Below are 16212 nucleotides of genomic sequence, written 5' to 3'. Positions count from 1 at the left end.
GGAACAACTTGAGGTAAATGATGACAGATTTTTTTTTATTTTGGGTGAACTTTGGTTAGTTCAAAAACAGATTCGTTCACGAATGCAAACCACTAAAATGTCATGAAGGCAAAAGAGTATTTTGATAGTTGCTGATATTACATAAATAGTGGAAATATGTCTGTAAGGTGGACAGAAAATTATTAATAGAAAATCCAACAACAGAAACAAGACAAACGCCACAGTAGGCAAATAATGGATGCGGCTGCAGGGATTCTCCAAGCCAGTAGGTGGCAATACGTCGAAACAGATCATATTCGAATTTTACCGCCAAAACAAGGAGACAGAAGAAGAGGATATTGTGCGCGGAAACACGGAGCAGCGACGTTTTCAATACTTAGAAACCCACAATCGTTTTAAAAAATAACAAACTTGCCTGCAGTTGCCTCGTTTAGAGTCTTTTATCTATATTTTCTTCATACGCACCTGAATTTCGTGGTGGTTGCTTTTACTATCCAGCTTATGTCGTAAGAAGTGGCTTTAGGGCCTCCACGAGGTCGGTCCCGCGCGGTACTGCTTGTCAACGTTTTGGAAATTTAGGTCCAGTATGTCCAGCTTTAACTTCGGCACGAGTACCCTCGGGTCCACCGGCACCGGCACCGGCACCGGCACCGGCGGGGGGTTCTCATTTGGAGCTGCGACCAGGTATGAGGACACATCATGTCAGCTTTCAACTGTGTGCTAATTTTTTAACGAGTTGTGCAGAACTACAATGTAAACATAAACACGTCTAAAATGACAGCTTAAATGTTTAACTTTAATTGGATAGTCAATAACAATTTGCTGTTTACAATTCAAGCTCACGTTTTAGTTTCACGTTAATTTTCAGCGGTCTACCAAAAAAAAAAAAAAAAGTAGGCCTAAATGATTTTCTACTCTAAATGTATGTTAGTTTTCTTTAAATAAATATATTTTTATGTAACTGCAAAAAATTAACTATTTTTGTATAAGTGAACTATTGGTTTAAAATGCAGATATGTTTAACAGCATTAAACATATCTGTTTAATGCTGATTAAGTGGGAAGTCGTGGCCTAATGGTTAGAGAGTCGGACTCATAACCCAAAGGTTGTGAGTCTCGTACCGGCAGGGATTGTAGGTGGGGGGAGTGAATGTACAGCACTCTCTCCCACCTGCAATACCACGACTGAGGTGCCCTTGAGCAAGGCACCGAACCCCAACTGCTCCCCGGGCGCTGCAGCATAAATGGCTGCCCGCTGCTCCGGGTGTGTGTTCACTGTGTGTGTGTGTGCTCTTTGGATGGGTAAATGCAGAGCACTAATTCTGAGTATGGGTCACCATACTTGGTCACACGTCACTTCACATTAGGGGTAATGTTAGTAATACAAATGTGACTTTTAATGCCTGATATATTTTCCAGCACACCTGCTGCAGGTACCGGTGGATTTGCATTTGGAGGGTTTGGCACGCCAACATCCACACCAGCCGCCACCAGTACCACATCCACACTGGGATTTGGGTCCAGTTTATTTGCACAGAAACCAGCAACTGGATTCACCATTAACACACCTGCCTCAGGTTCAGCACACTTAGGTGCTGCTGCATCCACTACTGGCCTTACTTTAGGTAAGCAATTCTTCAAGAAAACAAGCTAGAAGAAATGTAATCCGTTTTATCACTTTTCTTTAGTCCAGTGAGCCTCAAACATTTTGACTCCATTGCCCCCCTATTGTCCAAAAAAGTATTTTTATAAAGCACAATTAACATAAACATTTTTTACTCATTATTTCTACCTGATAAAATGTTATAGCTTGACTTAACTACACTGTGAATGAGAATGTAAATCCAAATGTTTAAATAAAATGAAGATTTGCAGTTTCAGTTTTCTACTTCAAAATTTCATTTTATTTTAGTGTGTTACTTGCCATTTGTGAAATTTACTAGTACTTGTATACACATTGTTTTTCAGTGCAAGAAAATGCATATTCGTTATTAAAATGCAATGCCGATTTAATAGGATAGTTCACCCAAAAATAATCATTGTCATCATTAACTCAATTGTTCCACACCTGTAGGAGTTTCTTTCTTCTGTTGACCATGAAAGACGATATTTTAAGAATGTAGGAAACAAAATAGTTGTTGGGCTCTATTGACTTCTATGTTATGGGGAAGAGAAAAAATATGGGGACCACAAACTGTTAAGTTGCCTCCATTCTTCAAAATATCTTCTTCATCCTTAAGCCTCTTGAATGTTTGCTTTGAGAACCACTGTTTAAGTCTGTCAGACACGCTGTACTGATTTCCAATTTTGTTGTTTTTGCATGTTTGTAGGGAGTCTTACCACCTCGACCGCTGCTTCTACTGGATTCAGCCTGGGCTTCGGAAAGCCAGCAGCCTCCGCTACACCTTTCTCACTGACAACTGCCACCTCTGCAGCTACAGGCACAGGCCTGACTCTGGGATCGGTCCTGACCTCCATAGCCCCTCAGACCAGCTCCACTGGCTTCTCCCTCAACTTAGGAGGAGCTGCCACCACTTCCTCCGCTCCTGCCGCGGGTTTTTCCTTTGGTTCCAGTCTCTTTTCGAACCCCTCCTTGACAGGTCAGTCTTTTTTTTCCCACTGTAATCAAGTTAGATTCGGTTTAAACTGGTGTTTTGCTCTCATGCTCATTTAATATGCGTTTCAGGTTTGGGACTGTCAACTTTAGGTGGACCTCTGAGTCTGGGTGGTTTAGTCTCTACCTCTGTTGCGACCAGCTCTGCTCCTGCGCCCAGTCTCGGCCTGGGTGGAGTAGACTTCAGTACTTCCTCTGAAAAGAATACGGACAAGTTATCAAGCACCAGACCGGAGTAAGAACCATCCTACAATCACCATATGACTCATTGTAGTTTATTATAGTGGCTCTTACCTTTCTCTTTATCTCTACAGGGATAGTAAAGCCCTCAAAGATGAAAACCTGCCAGGTCCGATCTCTCAAGATGTGGACAACTTTCAGTAAAGGCGCCACTTTTTTTTTTTTCTAGTTGCATATAGTTGATTTAGTGCTTAATATGTGTTTTTCCACAGGAAGTTTGTCAAGGAACAGAAGCAAGTCCAGGAAGAGATCAGCAGGATGTCTTCTAAAGCCATACTCAAAGCGCAAGAGGACATCCAGACGCTCAGACAGCTCCTGTCCATCTGTGCCAGTGGGCTGCAGAGAAATTCACTCTCCATAGACAAACTGAAGTTGGAAACCTCTCAGGTTGGACAAAAATGTCCTTCAAACAAATCGCAAACAGTTCAACTGAGCATTGTTCAATCTTGTAATCCATTTTTTTTTCTTCATGCAGGAATTGAAGAATGCTGATATCGCACTTCGCACCCAGAAGACCCCTCCTGGACTCCAACATGAGAACACAGCGCCTTCCGAGTGAGTGAATCTTTGCACTTCTACTCATAAAGTCCAACGATAAGCAGTAAAATTAGCTTACTTTTAATTGTTGTCTGCCAATGTGCTGTCCCTGTCTCACTCCAGTTATTTCCGGGCTCTGGTGGAGCAATTTGAGGTGCAGTTACAGCAGTACCGTCAGCAGATTGAAGAACTGGAGAATCATCTGACCACTCAGAGCAGCGGCTCCCACATCACCCCTCAAGGTTTTAATCTACTTTATGCTCTCTGTCAAAAGCACAGCCGTGATTCATATGATAGAAAGATAGCTCGGGTATCGTCTTGACTGTATTATGTCATCTATCATGTAGATTTTTCCCTGGCCATGCAGAAACTCTACCAGACCTTTGTTGCACTTGCTGCACAGTTGCAGGGAGTTCATGAGAATGTTAAGGTAAGTTCTGAAAATTTCTTAAATGGACTGTATTTAATATTTTTCTTTTAAATGTATTATAAGCATTAATGCATGAATACATCAATATTATAAAAAAATGAAAAAAGTATATAACAATTTGGATATAGATTTATCGGCCAACATATCGGTTATCGGCTTTCAAAAATAAAGAATAATCGGTTATCGGTATCGGCCAAAATTTTCATATCGGTGCATCCCTAATATTTTGTAAATTTGATTATGCACATGTGTATGTTGTGTGTGTAAAATATATATATATATATGTATATGAGGCATGGGCCGGTATGAGATTTTGACGGTATGATAACCTCAAGCAAAAATTTCACGGTATCACGGTATTGTCCTTACAGCTCTATAATGTGTTATTTTTAAATGACTGGGTAAAAATAAAAAACAACATACAGAATATTAGGAACAGTATAATTTGCTTATTTGTTTTCTTTGATTTTCTTCCTAAAAAGAAGAAAAATAAAGACTGACATCTTTATTTAACCTAATTCTGTAATTACAGTTATTTAATTTTAGTTATTTAATTTCATATACATAATTTGGTTTAATAATAACCCAATTTCAAGCAAAAACGGAATGTTCTGACTAGCTTTGTGAAATGATACTACATGCCTGAACAAAGCACACAGCAGAAGCTCTGAATGAGACTCATCACTCTTTGACCGCAGGAGGCACACATAGAACACCAGATACAACGTTTCCTTGGTTACCGCTGTAAACAAAGCAGCTGCGCTGAAACGCTGCTTTAATATGAACTATACAGAGACAAGATTAAAAGAAAATACCACGTAAACTTTTCTGAAGACAGTCAGTTCCCCTCAGAAACACATTCATATAAACCCCCAAATCAATATTGAGGATTTTCTTCCAATAGTTCGTGCATCATGAACGGTGAGTTATCTGCCTGCTACGTTACAGAATTTTTCTCTGTGCGTCCATCTTCAGTGTCTCTGGCCTGTGTTAACGGGCGTTTACAGACTTCATATTTTCACATAAATGACATTTTAGAAAATTATTGCATTGCAACACAGTTTGTGCAAGTCCAGAACAGAGACGAGTTACAATAAGACAAAAAACGTCCGGTTGCCGATCGTGTAAGTTCCAGGGGAAGTTCCTTAAGTTCGGCCATCCTACACACACGTGACTGACCGCTCGCTCGCACCAACAGGAGGAGGAGGCTCGTGTTACTCTCTACACTGCACTCAACCTGAGGGATTCCAACACTTTCAGTCTTTGAGGAGACATGAAAAACAGTGCAGACCGCAGGAACGGTATAATGGAAAATATTAGCGGTTTTGAAACCGTGACATTTTCAAATCGCAGTATAACTTAAAACCGGTAATCGGCCCATGCCTGATGTGTATATATATGTAAAGTAAAAAGAAAAGAAAATCATTCTATCATTCTAATATGCTGATTTGGTGCTCAAAAGGCTTAGTTCACCCAGAAATGAAAATTCTGTCATTAATTACTCACCCTCATGTCGTTTCAAACCCGTAAGGCCTTCGTTCATCTTCGGAACACAAATTAAGATATTTTTGATGGACTCTGAGAGCTGTCTGACCCTGCATAGACAGCAATACAACTGAAATGTTCCCAAATCCAGAAATTAGCAAGGAGATCTGTAAAATAATCCATGTGACATCAGTGGATCATCCGCAATTATACGAAGCTACGAGAATACTTTTTGTGTGCAAAAGAAGAAAAAAAAAGACTTAATTCAACAACTCGTCTCCTCTGCATCACCTGGGTGCCATTATCCACTGGACGTAAATGTTCATATGCTGTTCTGTGTCAGCTGCGTCACGCCGGATACACTGTTTCCGTTCAGATCAAATCACAACATAGGAATCAGATCCGGTGTGACGCAGCTGACACAGAACAGCATATGAACGTTTACGTCCAGTGGATAATGGCACCCAGGTGATGCAGAGGAGACGAGTTGTTGAATAAAGTCGTTATTTTTTTTCTTTTGTGCACAAAAAGTATTCTTGTAGCTTTGTATAATTGCGGAAGAACCACTGATGTCACATGGATTATTTTACAGATCTCCTTGCTACATTTCTGGACTTGGAAACATTTCAGTTGCGTTGCTGTCTATGCAGGGTCAGACAGCTCTCAGATTCCATCAAAAATATCTTAATTTGTGTTCTGAAGATGAACGAAGGTCTTACGGGTCTGAAACGACATGAGGGTGAGTAATTAATGACAGAATTTTCCTTTTTGGGTGAACTAACCCTTCAAGAAACATTTCTTATTTTGAAAATGGTTTTGGGTTTTGGTGGACACCTTTTTTTTTTTTTTTTTTTAGGCCTCATTTATGAATAGAAAATTTACAACAGTTTATGTAAAACTAATCTTTTGTTACAGTATGTATTTCTTTACTGTCTCTAAAGATTAATTCTTAATTCGTCCTTGCTAAACTCAAATGTTAATTTCTTTAATAAAAAAAACTTTCTGACACCGAACTTTTATCGGTAGTGGATATGTATTCTTTGTAATAACATGCACTAATAAAGCAAGCCCAATAATTTCTTAATACATTAAGATTTCATTATTAAATTAAAGCCGAATCATTGTATTTGAAAAGTTTCTTCTCTCTCGTTCTTTGTAGACTCTCAAACATCAGTATCTGGGCTACAGACGAGCCTTCCTTGACGACTCCACTGACATATTTGAGTCAAAACGTGTTGCTGGCAAGAAATGGCTGAGTTCTCCGCACGTCACCACAGGCCCCGCCCCCTTCGGCAGCGTTCCCAACGCAGCAGCTGTTGCAATGGCTGCCACTCTCACTCAGCAGCAGCAGCCGGCTCCAGGTCTGACCGCCTTCAAGTTCTAGACCTCTTGACCTCTAGACTGCTAGTATGATGAGGGGAGGGATGAATAGAAGGAAAGAGGGAGGGGGGAATGACAGAGAAGGGCAGATAGAGCAAACAAATTCGAGAATAAATCTTAAAATCAGTCAGTGCCATCATGTCTGGGGTTTTTTTTTTAATTTTTTTTTTTAGTTTTTTTTTTTAAGCTTGTCTCTTTTGGAGATATGGAGCAACAGGGTTCTTTTAACATACATCATGTGATTCTATGTGTGCCAACTAGTGCTGTGAGATTTTAGATGCGGACTGTCTTGCCCAACTTCTGTTTTCTTTTTTCTCTTTTCCTCGCTCAAGAAAAAACAAGATGTAGAGCAAGAGCATTAAATGCTATTTTAATGTTTAATAAGGTTTAGAAAGGAGTTTGTTATTTTGAGGTGGTCTGTTTGTGATTTAGGGGTGACACGTTTTCTATTTTGAGTGGTACAGAAGGTCGTAGAATTATCAACAGCACTAATGTAGCCGTCACTATACAAAGTAGCCAAACACAGTAGACTCACTACACACAGACTGAAATGTGTTCACACTTATTTCCATTTAATGTTCCCATAATCAATTAAACCCATATTCCTTCATAGTAGATATGAAAGTTGATATTTTGAAGTGCCAACAAACACTTTCAGTACGACCACTGTGGCTGAAGCTTTTTGAGTAATATGTTTATTTGCGATGGGAATAGACAGAAAAAGCAGAGTAATTTAGTAAAGGGTAAACATGCTATGCAGGAAAGAGATTGTCGTACCTCAACATAGGAACACATTTGGTTCTTTCCATGTTATTTTCAGTTGGTGGCACCATACTGCTAACATGCATTTTGATAGCTGCATACTAAACAAATTCAATTGCTGTTAAATAATTTTCATAATCACTTGTTTTAAAAGTATAAAACTTTTTTGCATGAGTGTCCATTTCATCTGAGATCAGTTGTAATATTTTGATCTATCAGAAGTTCAGAACCGGATGTATATCAGTTGTTTAGGTTGTCTCTTTGTAACTTTGCCAAGTATTTTGATATTTTCAGCATTTTGTCTTGCATCAAAACCATGCTTGTTTGGTTTAGTTATGGAAAGACCGTTTTATTCCAAAATACGTACTTTTTGTGGTCGTGGTGATTTGAATTAACCAGATTTCCATGGGGTTTGCATATGCATGTGTAGAAGGGAGTGTGTAAGCTACTGATTCTGAGGTGCATTAAGGTCATTTACTGTATTTCATTGGATAGCTTAGTGAATGTGATTTTTTTTTTTGTTCTCGATTAAAGGTTTCTTTGCTTTGGTGACACCCTCCGGCCGTCTGTAACCATGGTTGCATTTGTTTCCATGGATATTTCCTGGCAATAATAGCAGCAGGTCGGAGGTGTGAGAGATGGTGTTAGATGTTCCACTTCTATGGCACAGAATTGATTAACACTTGTCTTATTCTGGGTTCTCAGTCTACAGAGTAGGATCAAATTACAGACATTTTTGATTTGTGATTTTACTGGAAATAAGTCAACAAAAGGGCTGTATCAGTGTGATCCATAAGCCAAAATCATTTTGATTGAAAACTTGACTGTTCGTCATTCACATTTCGTTGTTTTCCCCAGTTAATAGTTTTTATTATCAGTACTATAAAAAATTTTTGGAAATGGACTGTGCCTTTGTGCCTAAGAAAGTCTAGGCTGTTGTGGGTGCTTTTGCATATTAAATTAACTGTAAATATGTAGTGCGCTAAACCAACGGCATGGCTTAATACGTTGCACAGTATTTGAATGTATATACACGCAAGTTGTGAGATACAATTGCTGGCATTTCCTTATAGAACCAGCCCAACCACAACACACTGCAGTAAAGTCTGTTAATGATGAAAATCCAGACATTAGTTATTCATTTTTTTACTTTAAGGGCTACAGTGTTCAAGCCTTCAGTTTGAGTGAACATGCTGCTTTATGGGACTGTTGAGGGTCCGTGGTGAAGGATTGTGCCAAATTTTAGTATTCGGAAGTGCAGTTTTTGTGATTCTTGGCCTTTTGGTGGCCCAGAGCTGCTATTTCATGCTTAGATCCGTCTTTCTCAATTTCTACCATAGCTGTCATAACTCAAAAGTTTGAGTGATAGTGGAGATGGTAATTCCTTTTCAGACACCTTTTCAAAAAGCTTTTCTCGCAAAAGATGAAAGCAACACATCTGCTTTGTGGGAAAGCTATGAATCAGACCATCAGTGAATTTCCGCTATGGGCCATTGCCAATCTCAGATCTTACAGGCTTTCTTTTGCATTTATTTGCCAATCTACTATACTAACGAATTATCTTAATGCATGTCATGTTTTTAAAAAACGCTTTTAGGAAGTTGTGGCTTTTGTGTGTTGGTACTTTATCAAAGCTCTTACACAGGATGTCTGTTTATAGACATGTCTGGTTCTTAGTATAGGTTTCCATTCCTTGGAACACATATGGGGCTTATTATTTTGGTTGTTTACAAATAGTAACATAGTGAATTATATAATCTAACTTATAAATCGATTGTTTTTTAAATTATTATTATTATTATTAATTTTTTTGTTTAGATGATGCTTGTTGATGCATTTGAAATGGTGTGCCTTTTGAATTAGATACAACATTAGTCTTAACCCTTGTTTGAAATGCATTTTTGGCACAGGTTGGCTTTAATCGTTTTAAACGGTGTTAATGCCATAGCTACTACTAGGAATCATTTGTCCTCAATTGTTTGTCATGTTTAATGTAATTTGAATTGACAATAAATCAGTTTTTTAAAGAAAAGCCCTTGTCTTTGTTTCTTTTTGACTGATAAATCATTGATTTTTCTCAATGAATTGGATTAAAAGACTGCATTTGAGATGCTGGTTTATCACATCTCTAAATTAATAATCTAAGCAAATTTAAACCAGCTAAAAGGAAACGAGACAGGAGCATAATATAGCAATGCATTAAGTAACAGCAGGTCTGCAGATGTCGTTTAGGAAATAAGTAACTTTTGTCATATTAAGTGATTTAGAAAATCCATCAAAATAAGATTGTATGGATCCAAGGTAAGTAACAAGAAGCAGATTAGTACAATAAATAGAAAAAAAATCTATTTGCAGCCAATAGGGCCTATTATTTTGATGTTCTATTATATTGCATTTGCTCCAACATCATAATGAGCAATGTTTTAGAGAATGCTGATATGGCTTTTATGTAACTCTTGTGCCACTTACTTTCAATAAGGACAAAAGATGGTTTCAAAGCATGTGCTTCTCTCACATGACTGTTTGATCAACATTTTTTTTAGTGTATGCATATTGATAATATTAATCTATATATGAGAGTGTGTGAGAGTAAGTTCCTCTGCTCTCTGTCTTTGTCTCAGGACCACAGGCACCCTTGGGGGCAAGTTTTGGCACTCCCTTTTCCTCTGGTATTGGCACTAGCATGGGCTCATCCAGCCTCGGAGGTACTTGCTGTGATAAACCTCTCCTCTCCCTTTCTATTTCTAATTCTTTCAATCTCAATCTTAAAAAGACAGTTCACCCAAAAATTTAAAATCTATTTTTTTCTTTAGTTTTGTAAAAAAAAAAAAATTGTAGATATATCCATGAAGATCAACTGTTTGTTGTGACCATAGCTTGTAAGCCCCATGAAATTAGTCTGTACATCTCATGTTCTCCAAGTCTTCTGAATCCATATTATGGTGGTTAGATGTATGAGAGAAAAAAATACTTATTCCAAAAAACACGTCATTACTGATAATCTTCCCCTATAGTGAGTGAAGCTTATTTCACCATAGAATGAAAATATTATAAAGGTAATTGACTTCCTCACAATTGCGATTTTATATCTCAAAATTCTGATTTCTTGCAATTCTAACTTTTTTAATAACTGGGAGATTGTCAGAATTCAAACATTTTTTTAAATTGCAAATTTATATCTTGATTTGGACTTTCTTCTCAGAATTGAGTCAACTTTGCAATTCTGATTATTTTCTTAGAATTGAGTTTGTATTGAGAATTGAATTGAGTTTTTTTTCCCCTCACATTTCTGAGGGAAAAAGTGTGAGATGAAAAGTTAAAATTACTTAAATTTTTTAATTCCGTGGTGGAAATAATGTTCCATAGCAAACTCGAGGCTCTTCGAACAGATTCAGTGACTTAAGAAAAAGATCAGTCTTAATTCATAGATCTTTGGATCCAGCTCCTTTTAAGTGAAACATGTCCAGTTCGCAATTTGTATTCATTGATTAATTCACAAATGAGAGGAAAATGATCTTAAATGTTGGTCTTTTCCTCACATAAAAACTATCGTTTGGATTCAGAAGATGCTTAAAATAATGTGGAAGTCATTTGAACCACTTGTATTGTGCTTTTTGGTGGGTCAATAAAATAGTTGTTTTGCAAAAATACAGAGAACAAATAATACAAGATATGGTATGTTGGCAAATTCCTGTAGATCTAAGATTTGGCACTCTTGTTTTAAAAACAAACAATAATCTTTTTTTTTATTGTTTAGGTTGTATATAGAACTTGTATTTTTCACATTTCCCTAACCATATTTTTGCTTCATCAGTTTTTCCTAGTTAATCTCAAATATAACTCCTCATTCATTCCTGTCCCCCATCTCCCCGCCCTGTGACTGAGAGTTTATCTCTGGAAAGTATGTAGTCGCAACACCTAAATGCCCATCATCTGTCTCTCGGCAGCATTTGGTAGCGGCCCTGGGTTTGGGGGCGTGGCAACGGGAGGTTTGTCATTCGGGTTTTCCTCTAGCAAGCCATCTGGAGGGAGCCTGAGCGCAGGTGTGTTCGTTAGCACCCTCCTCCATCTTACCTGCTTTTGTCAACGCAAACAATTACTAACAGCTCCCCCCTTAATTATAATCATCCTTTCCCCTAGAATGCATCAACGTCATGCTGCTTAAGGGCAAGCGCTGCATATCAGAGAGTTTGAAATGTAAAATTTGCATGGTTTATTTGTTTATTGACATGCTTAAGTGCTTGTTGGGTGCAGTAAAGGTTGAGAAAACTTAAAATATTTACTGCTTACATTTTAAAATCTTTGTTTCTCAGGGTTTGGAACATCTAACACCTCTGGCTTCAACTTCAGTAACCCCGGCATCAATGCATCAGCTGGATTGACCTTTGGTGTTTCCAACACACAAACTCCTGGATTTGGGACAGGAGGACCACTGCTACAGCTCAAAAAGCCACCAGCTGGAAATAAGAGGGGCAAGAGATAAAACAGCAAGTCTATACAGGGGTAAAGGGAAATGCCACGAGGTAAAGATGATGTGTGTCTCAGATCTTTATTTTTATATATATATATGTGTGTGTATGTGTACATATATATTTTCTCTGTTGGATGCCCTTGAAGGATTTTTGAGATTCTGTTCGGTTCTCCCTTTTACCTTTGTGACTATGCTGTGTTTGTTGCCCGAATTGCGTAAGATCTAATGGAGCATATTTTGTGATGCACAGAATACCTGTGAAGGGATTTCAATGTAAATGCTCTCGATAATGAAGATACTCATAAACTAAGTTTACCTGTGTCTTAGTGGCTTTATTTTAAACCACATGTTCTGTGATTGTAAATGTGTCATCCCATCCCATTACCATGACCTATGTTTATTGTTTTTCTGGTTACTTGTACCAAATAGATGTCGACCTGTATAAGAATGTTCAGCTTGTATACTCATTTTTGTTTCTGTCTCCTTTTGTTACCAAATAGTGAAAAAATTTCTATACTTAAGCAGACTTTGTGCAAACAAGTATTTTTCGACTTGAAAGAAGTGTTTGTTATTAAAAGAAGCAGCAATGATAATATCTTGAGTCAATTTTATTTGTTTTAGTTTTTTACTGAAATATTGTATGTATTAGGAGTACGACAGATGCAGTTCATATTTATTATTAAAACATATTTATTATATAGTGTATTATTATAAATAATTTAAGTAACTTACATGTGTAATACTATTTAAAACACCGAAATAAGTAGTAACGCAAACTAACCCTATCTGTGGTAGACTGGCGCGAAATTAAGAATCCTACTATGAAAACAAATAATTTATTTAGTTTTTCCGACGTTCAGACCAGTAACCTAATAAATGTTAGCTTGCGCGCCGTTGATTCACCAGTAGACTGGCGCCCGCTTAGCAACGTCTGCTTTTCAGCCAATCATGTAAGTCTACTGGGTAAACGTCGTGCAACGTCATGAATATTCATAAGCAGCCCTTCACTGTAGAACAGCGAATTGGAGGCGGGGTAAAGGCAGAGCCGAACCGGCGGGGTAAAGGCAGAGCCGAACCGGCGGGGTTGGTGGGGCACGGATGGACAGATCATATCACTCCTTTCCCGTCTTTTGTAGTCAAGGAAGGAGAAAAATGGCGCCTACACATGTACTGAGATGCTGCCAGAGGGGTCTGGCGTGGATACCGGTGATATTTATTGCCTTAGTGGTGTGCTGGTCGTATTATGCGTACGTGGTGGAGCTGTGTCTGTGTAAGTGCGCTTTATTATTAATATCTGTGGGGCACGCGCCTGCCGGAAGTCACTTAACTGAAACATCATGGTTTGTTTACATGAGCTGGCTAATTAGCGTACTGATTTTAAACTGGAAGCAAAACAGCAAGGATTATGGTTTTGGAGCATATGTTGTGCTTTACACCGTATTCAAGATCAGGAAGTCTTTATAAGCTGGGTGGTGACAACTGTATTTGTTTATTTTGCAGTTAATCATTTTAATGTAAATTAATATTTATATTTAGTCATGCAACATTATATTATTATAAAATAATAGTTACAGTGTTACAGTAGGAAACCTGTGAAAGGTTTAGTGACGCGTCCAGGTTCTTCCTCTTTAGAAATCAGATTTGTTGAAAATGTATATTTTCAGTATGGAAAATATGCCTGTTATAAGTTTATAAGCAAACATGTTAACGAAGTCAAACCTCAAGTCTTCTGTCACATGTCCAAGTAAAGTGTATTTCATATTTCAGCTTTGTTCATAGAAGCAGAAGTGTGATAAAGCAGATGTGCCAGGAGTCATATCTGCTAAACAGTTCTTTTCTCTTTCTTTCTGTTTTATATTCTCTGTAGTTACTATTCCCAGCACTCTTGAAAAGGGTGAGTAAACCTTCACTTTTTTTAAGGAAAAAGCCAAGTTAAGGATAATGTACAGTCATGATGTTGCATCACCTTTAAGGTGTTTATATGCTGACTGTATATAATCCAGTTTCTTCCTCTTTAATTTACTATATATATATATATATATATTAATTTTTTTTGTAAATTAATGAGGACGAAACTGGAAACTGCATAAGTTCCAGTTTCTTCCTCTTTAATTTACTATATATATATATATATATATTTTGTAATTTTGTAAATTAATGAGGACGAAACTGGAAACTGCATAAGTGTGTGTGTGTGTGTGTGTGTGTGTATATATATATATATATATATATATATATATACACACATTTATGCATTTGCATTTTGCCAGACACTTTTATCGATAACAGTTTACATTGCATTCTAGGTACACATTAAATAAATTAATTTAAATTTAAAACATTTTAAATAAATAAATGCATAGAAAATATTGATTTGAGTTTAAATTATTTTATTATATAATAAAAATAATGCATGGAATGATACAGGAGACATAAATTGGGACAACGGTTTTGACCAATGACCAACTGGCCAATCAGAATCAATTATTTAAAAGACCCTTGTAAAAATCTTCTTAAATTCACAAACCAAATAACTGTTCAATATATTATAATAAATTAAATAAAAAGGAAAATAATTTATTTCAAGAGTTAAAGATATTTGTATATATGTTTAGAAAGGGACAGAGTCTCATTGGCACAGTTGTCAGGCTATTATGGGTTTATTTGGTCCGTGCTTGTGCTGACTTCGGCCTTCCAGCACAGTCAGACTGTATCAGCAATCACAAACGTGACTGATTTATACTCAGACTGTTTCTGGCAGGCTTTTCTCTGCGGGCTCATGCAGTCTTGTTGTTAATGACTGTACTCTCTGTTCCATGCAGTTATCTACCTGGCTGTGTTTCATGTGTCGTTCATCATGTTTGTGTGGTCGTACTGGAAAACCATCTTTACAAGACCAAGCACCCCTTCCAAAGAGGTACAGCGGGTATAAAACAAACAGTTTTATTTGTTTTGTACGTTCAGCCCATGGTAACATGCCACACAGGTGATGTGCATATTAACATGTTAATCCAGGCATTATGAATAAATGCACACAATATTTATTTGTTTCCATGTAGTGAGTGTTTTATACGTATCATTTTACGTACTATTGTTGTTAAAATGGAACATGCTGCTGCTTTGTCACACAGTGAACTGATTGCTTTGTATTGTGTGTCAGTTCTGTCTACCCAAATCTGAGAAAGAACAGTATGAGAAGGAACAGCGTCCAGAAACTCAGCAGGAGATCCTGAAGAGAGTGGCCACCAGTCTGCCCCTCTACACCCGCACCGGGGCAGGAGGTTAGAGACTCTCTCAAACACATGAAATAAGATGTAATAAGAAATTACCCACAAGATTGTACCTCAAGGACCTGAGCACCAGATTCAAGCAGACACAAGTTTAGCCTTTTTATTGAGTGAGATGTGTTTTAAACTTTAAAGGGGTCCTTTTATGCTTTTTCACTTTTTCAACTTTAGTTAGTCTGTAATGTTGCTGTTTGAGCATAAAAAAGATCTGGAAAGTTACAAAGCTCAAAGTCCAATTCAAAAGGAGATATTTTGTTTAACAGAAATCACTTTTCAAAAACTACAACGAACGACTCGTTTGGACTACAACACATATTTTGCGAATGGGACGAGACCTGGTTGAGCTGCACTAGAGAAGGCAACAGGTAAAAGCTGCTGAATAATACTGAATACAGCTTATATAGGAATGCCGCGATAGGTGTCGTATTCCTATAGGTAGATGTGATCAGCTGAGAATCAGCTGATGCAAGCTTGACTCACGTGACCTGCCAGAACTAACGCTAAAGCTTAATTTAGTCTGTAATGTTGCTGTTTGAGCATAAAAAAATATCTGCAAAGTTACAAAGCTCAAAGTCCATTTCAAAAGGAGATATTTTATTTAACAGAAATCAGTTTTCAAAAACTACAATGAACGACTTGTTTGGACCACAATGCATATTTTCCGGGATTTGTGATATCACAAATATCGACGAATAGGATGAGACCTGGTTGAGCTGCACTAGAGAAGGCAACAGGTGTTATCACTATGTCGGAGACACGCTAGCTTTCCCAAGGCAGACGAACTTAGAGTGGTTACAATAATCCGGGTTTAAATTGCACTCAAATTGATTTGATTTTGACGCAATATTTACACTGAAGCCCGCTGGCGGCTATGGTAAGGGGCATGCCATTTCCCGACCAGGCGCCGAGAGGTGCCAATCACAACACACACTTGCCCAGCTAACCAATCACAGCACATTTCGTATTTCAGAAGGCGGGCCTTCATTTGATACAGGAACTGTTCGAGC

At 37.7% G+C, this 16212-nt stretch overlaps 2 protein-coding genes across 4 annotated transcripts in view; both read left to right on the top strand.

Moving 5' to 3' along the window:
* Nucleotides 1-250: 250 nt before the first annotated feature.
* LOC107586720 (nucleoporin p58/p45-like) lies at nucleotides 251-12498 on the top strand. Of its 3 annotated transcripts, XM_016274200.1 has the most exons (13): nucleotides 251-684; nucleotides 1419-1624; nucleotides 2330-2599; nucleotides 2686-2848; nucleotides 2928-2993; nucleotides 3066-3240; nucleotides 3329-3408; nucleotides 3514-3632; nucleotides 3738-3820; nucleotides 6465-6666; nucleotides 10069-10152; nucleotides 11395-11490; nucleotides 11761-12498. In XM_016274200.1, the coding sequence occupies exons 1-13, from the start codon at nucleotides 587-589 to the stop codon at nucleotides 11928-11930; spliced, it is 1812 nt and encodes a 603-aa protein (XP_016129686.1). In that variant the 5' UTR covers nucleotides 251-586; the 3' UTR covers nucleotides 11931-12498. The 3 variants fall into 3 exon arrangements, with proteins under 3 accessions (XP_016129686.1, XP_016129687.1, XP_016129688.1); XM_016274201.1 differs by lacking the exon at nucleotides 11395-11490 and having other exon boundaries at nucleotides 252-684; XM_016274202.1 differs by lacking the exons at nucleotides 10069-10152; nucleotides 11395-11490 and having other exon boundaries at nucleotides 252-684.
* Nucleotides 12499-13001: 503 nt separating this feature from the next.
* LOC107586722 (probable palmitoyltransferase ZDHHC20) overlaps nucleotides 13002-16212 on the top strand; it is a 16752-nt gene continuing 13541 nt past the window's right edge. The window contains exons 1-4 of the mRNA XM_016274203.1: nucleotides 13002-13188; nucleotides 13786-13812; nucleotides 14741-14835; nucleotides 15079-15199. Coding sequence (XP_016129689.1) covers nucleotides 13017-13188; nucleotides 13786-13812; nucleotides 14741-14835; nucleotides 15079-15199 — 415 coding nt within the window. The 5' untranslated portion in view covers nucleotides 13002-13016. The remainder of the gene's footprint in view (nucleotides 13189-13785; nucleotides 13813-14740; nucleotides 14836-15078; nucleotides 15200-16212) is intronic.

This window comes from Sinocyclocheilus grahami, unplaced genomic scaffold, assembly GCF_001515645.1.
Source record: "Sinocyclocheilus grahami isolate Dianchi unplaced genomic scaffold, SAMN03320097.WGS_v1.1 scaffold85.1, whole genome shotgun sequence".
Lineage (NCBI taxonomy): Eukaryota > Metazoa > Chordata > Actinopteri > Cypriniformes > Cyprinidae > Sinocyclocheilus > Sinocyclocheilus grahami.
This window is presented reverse-complemented; position numbering and strand designations above follow the sequence as displayed.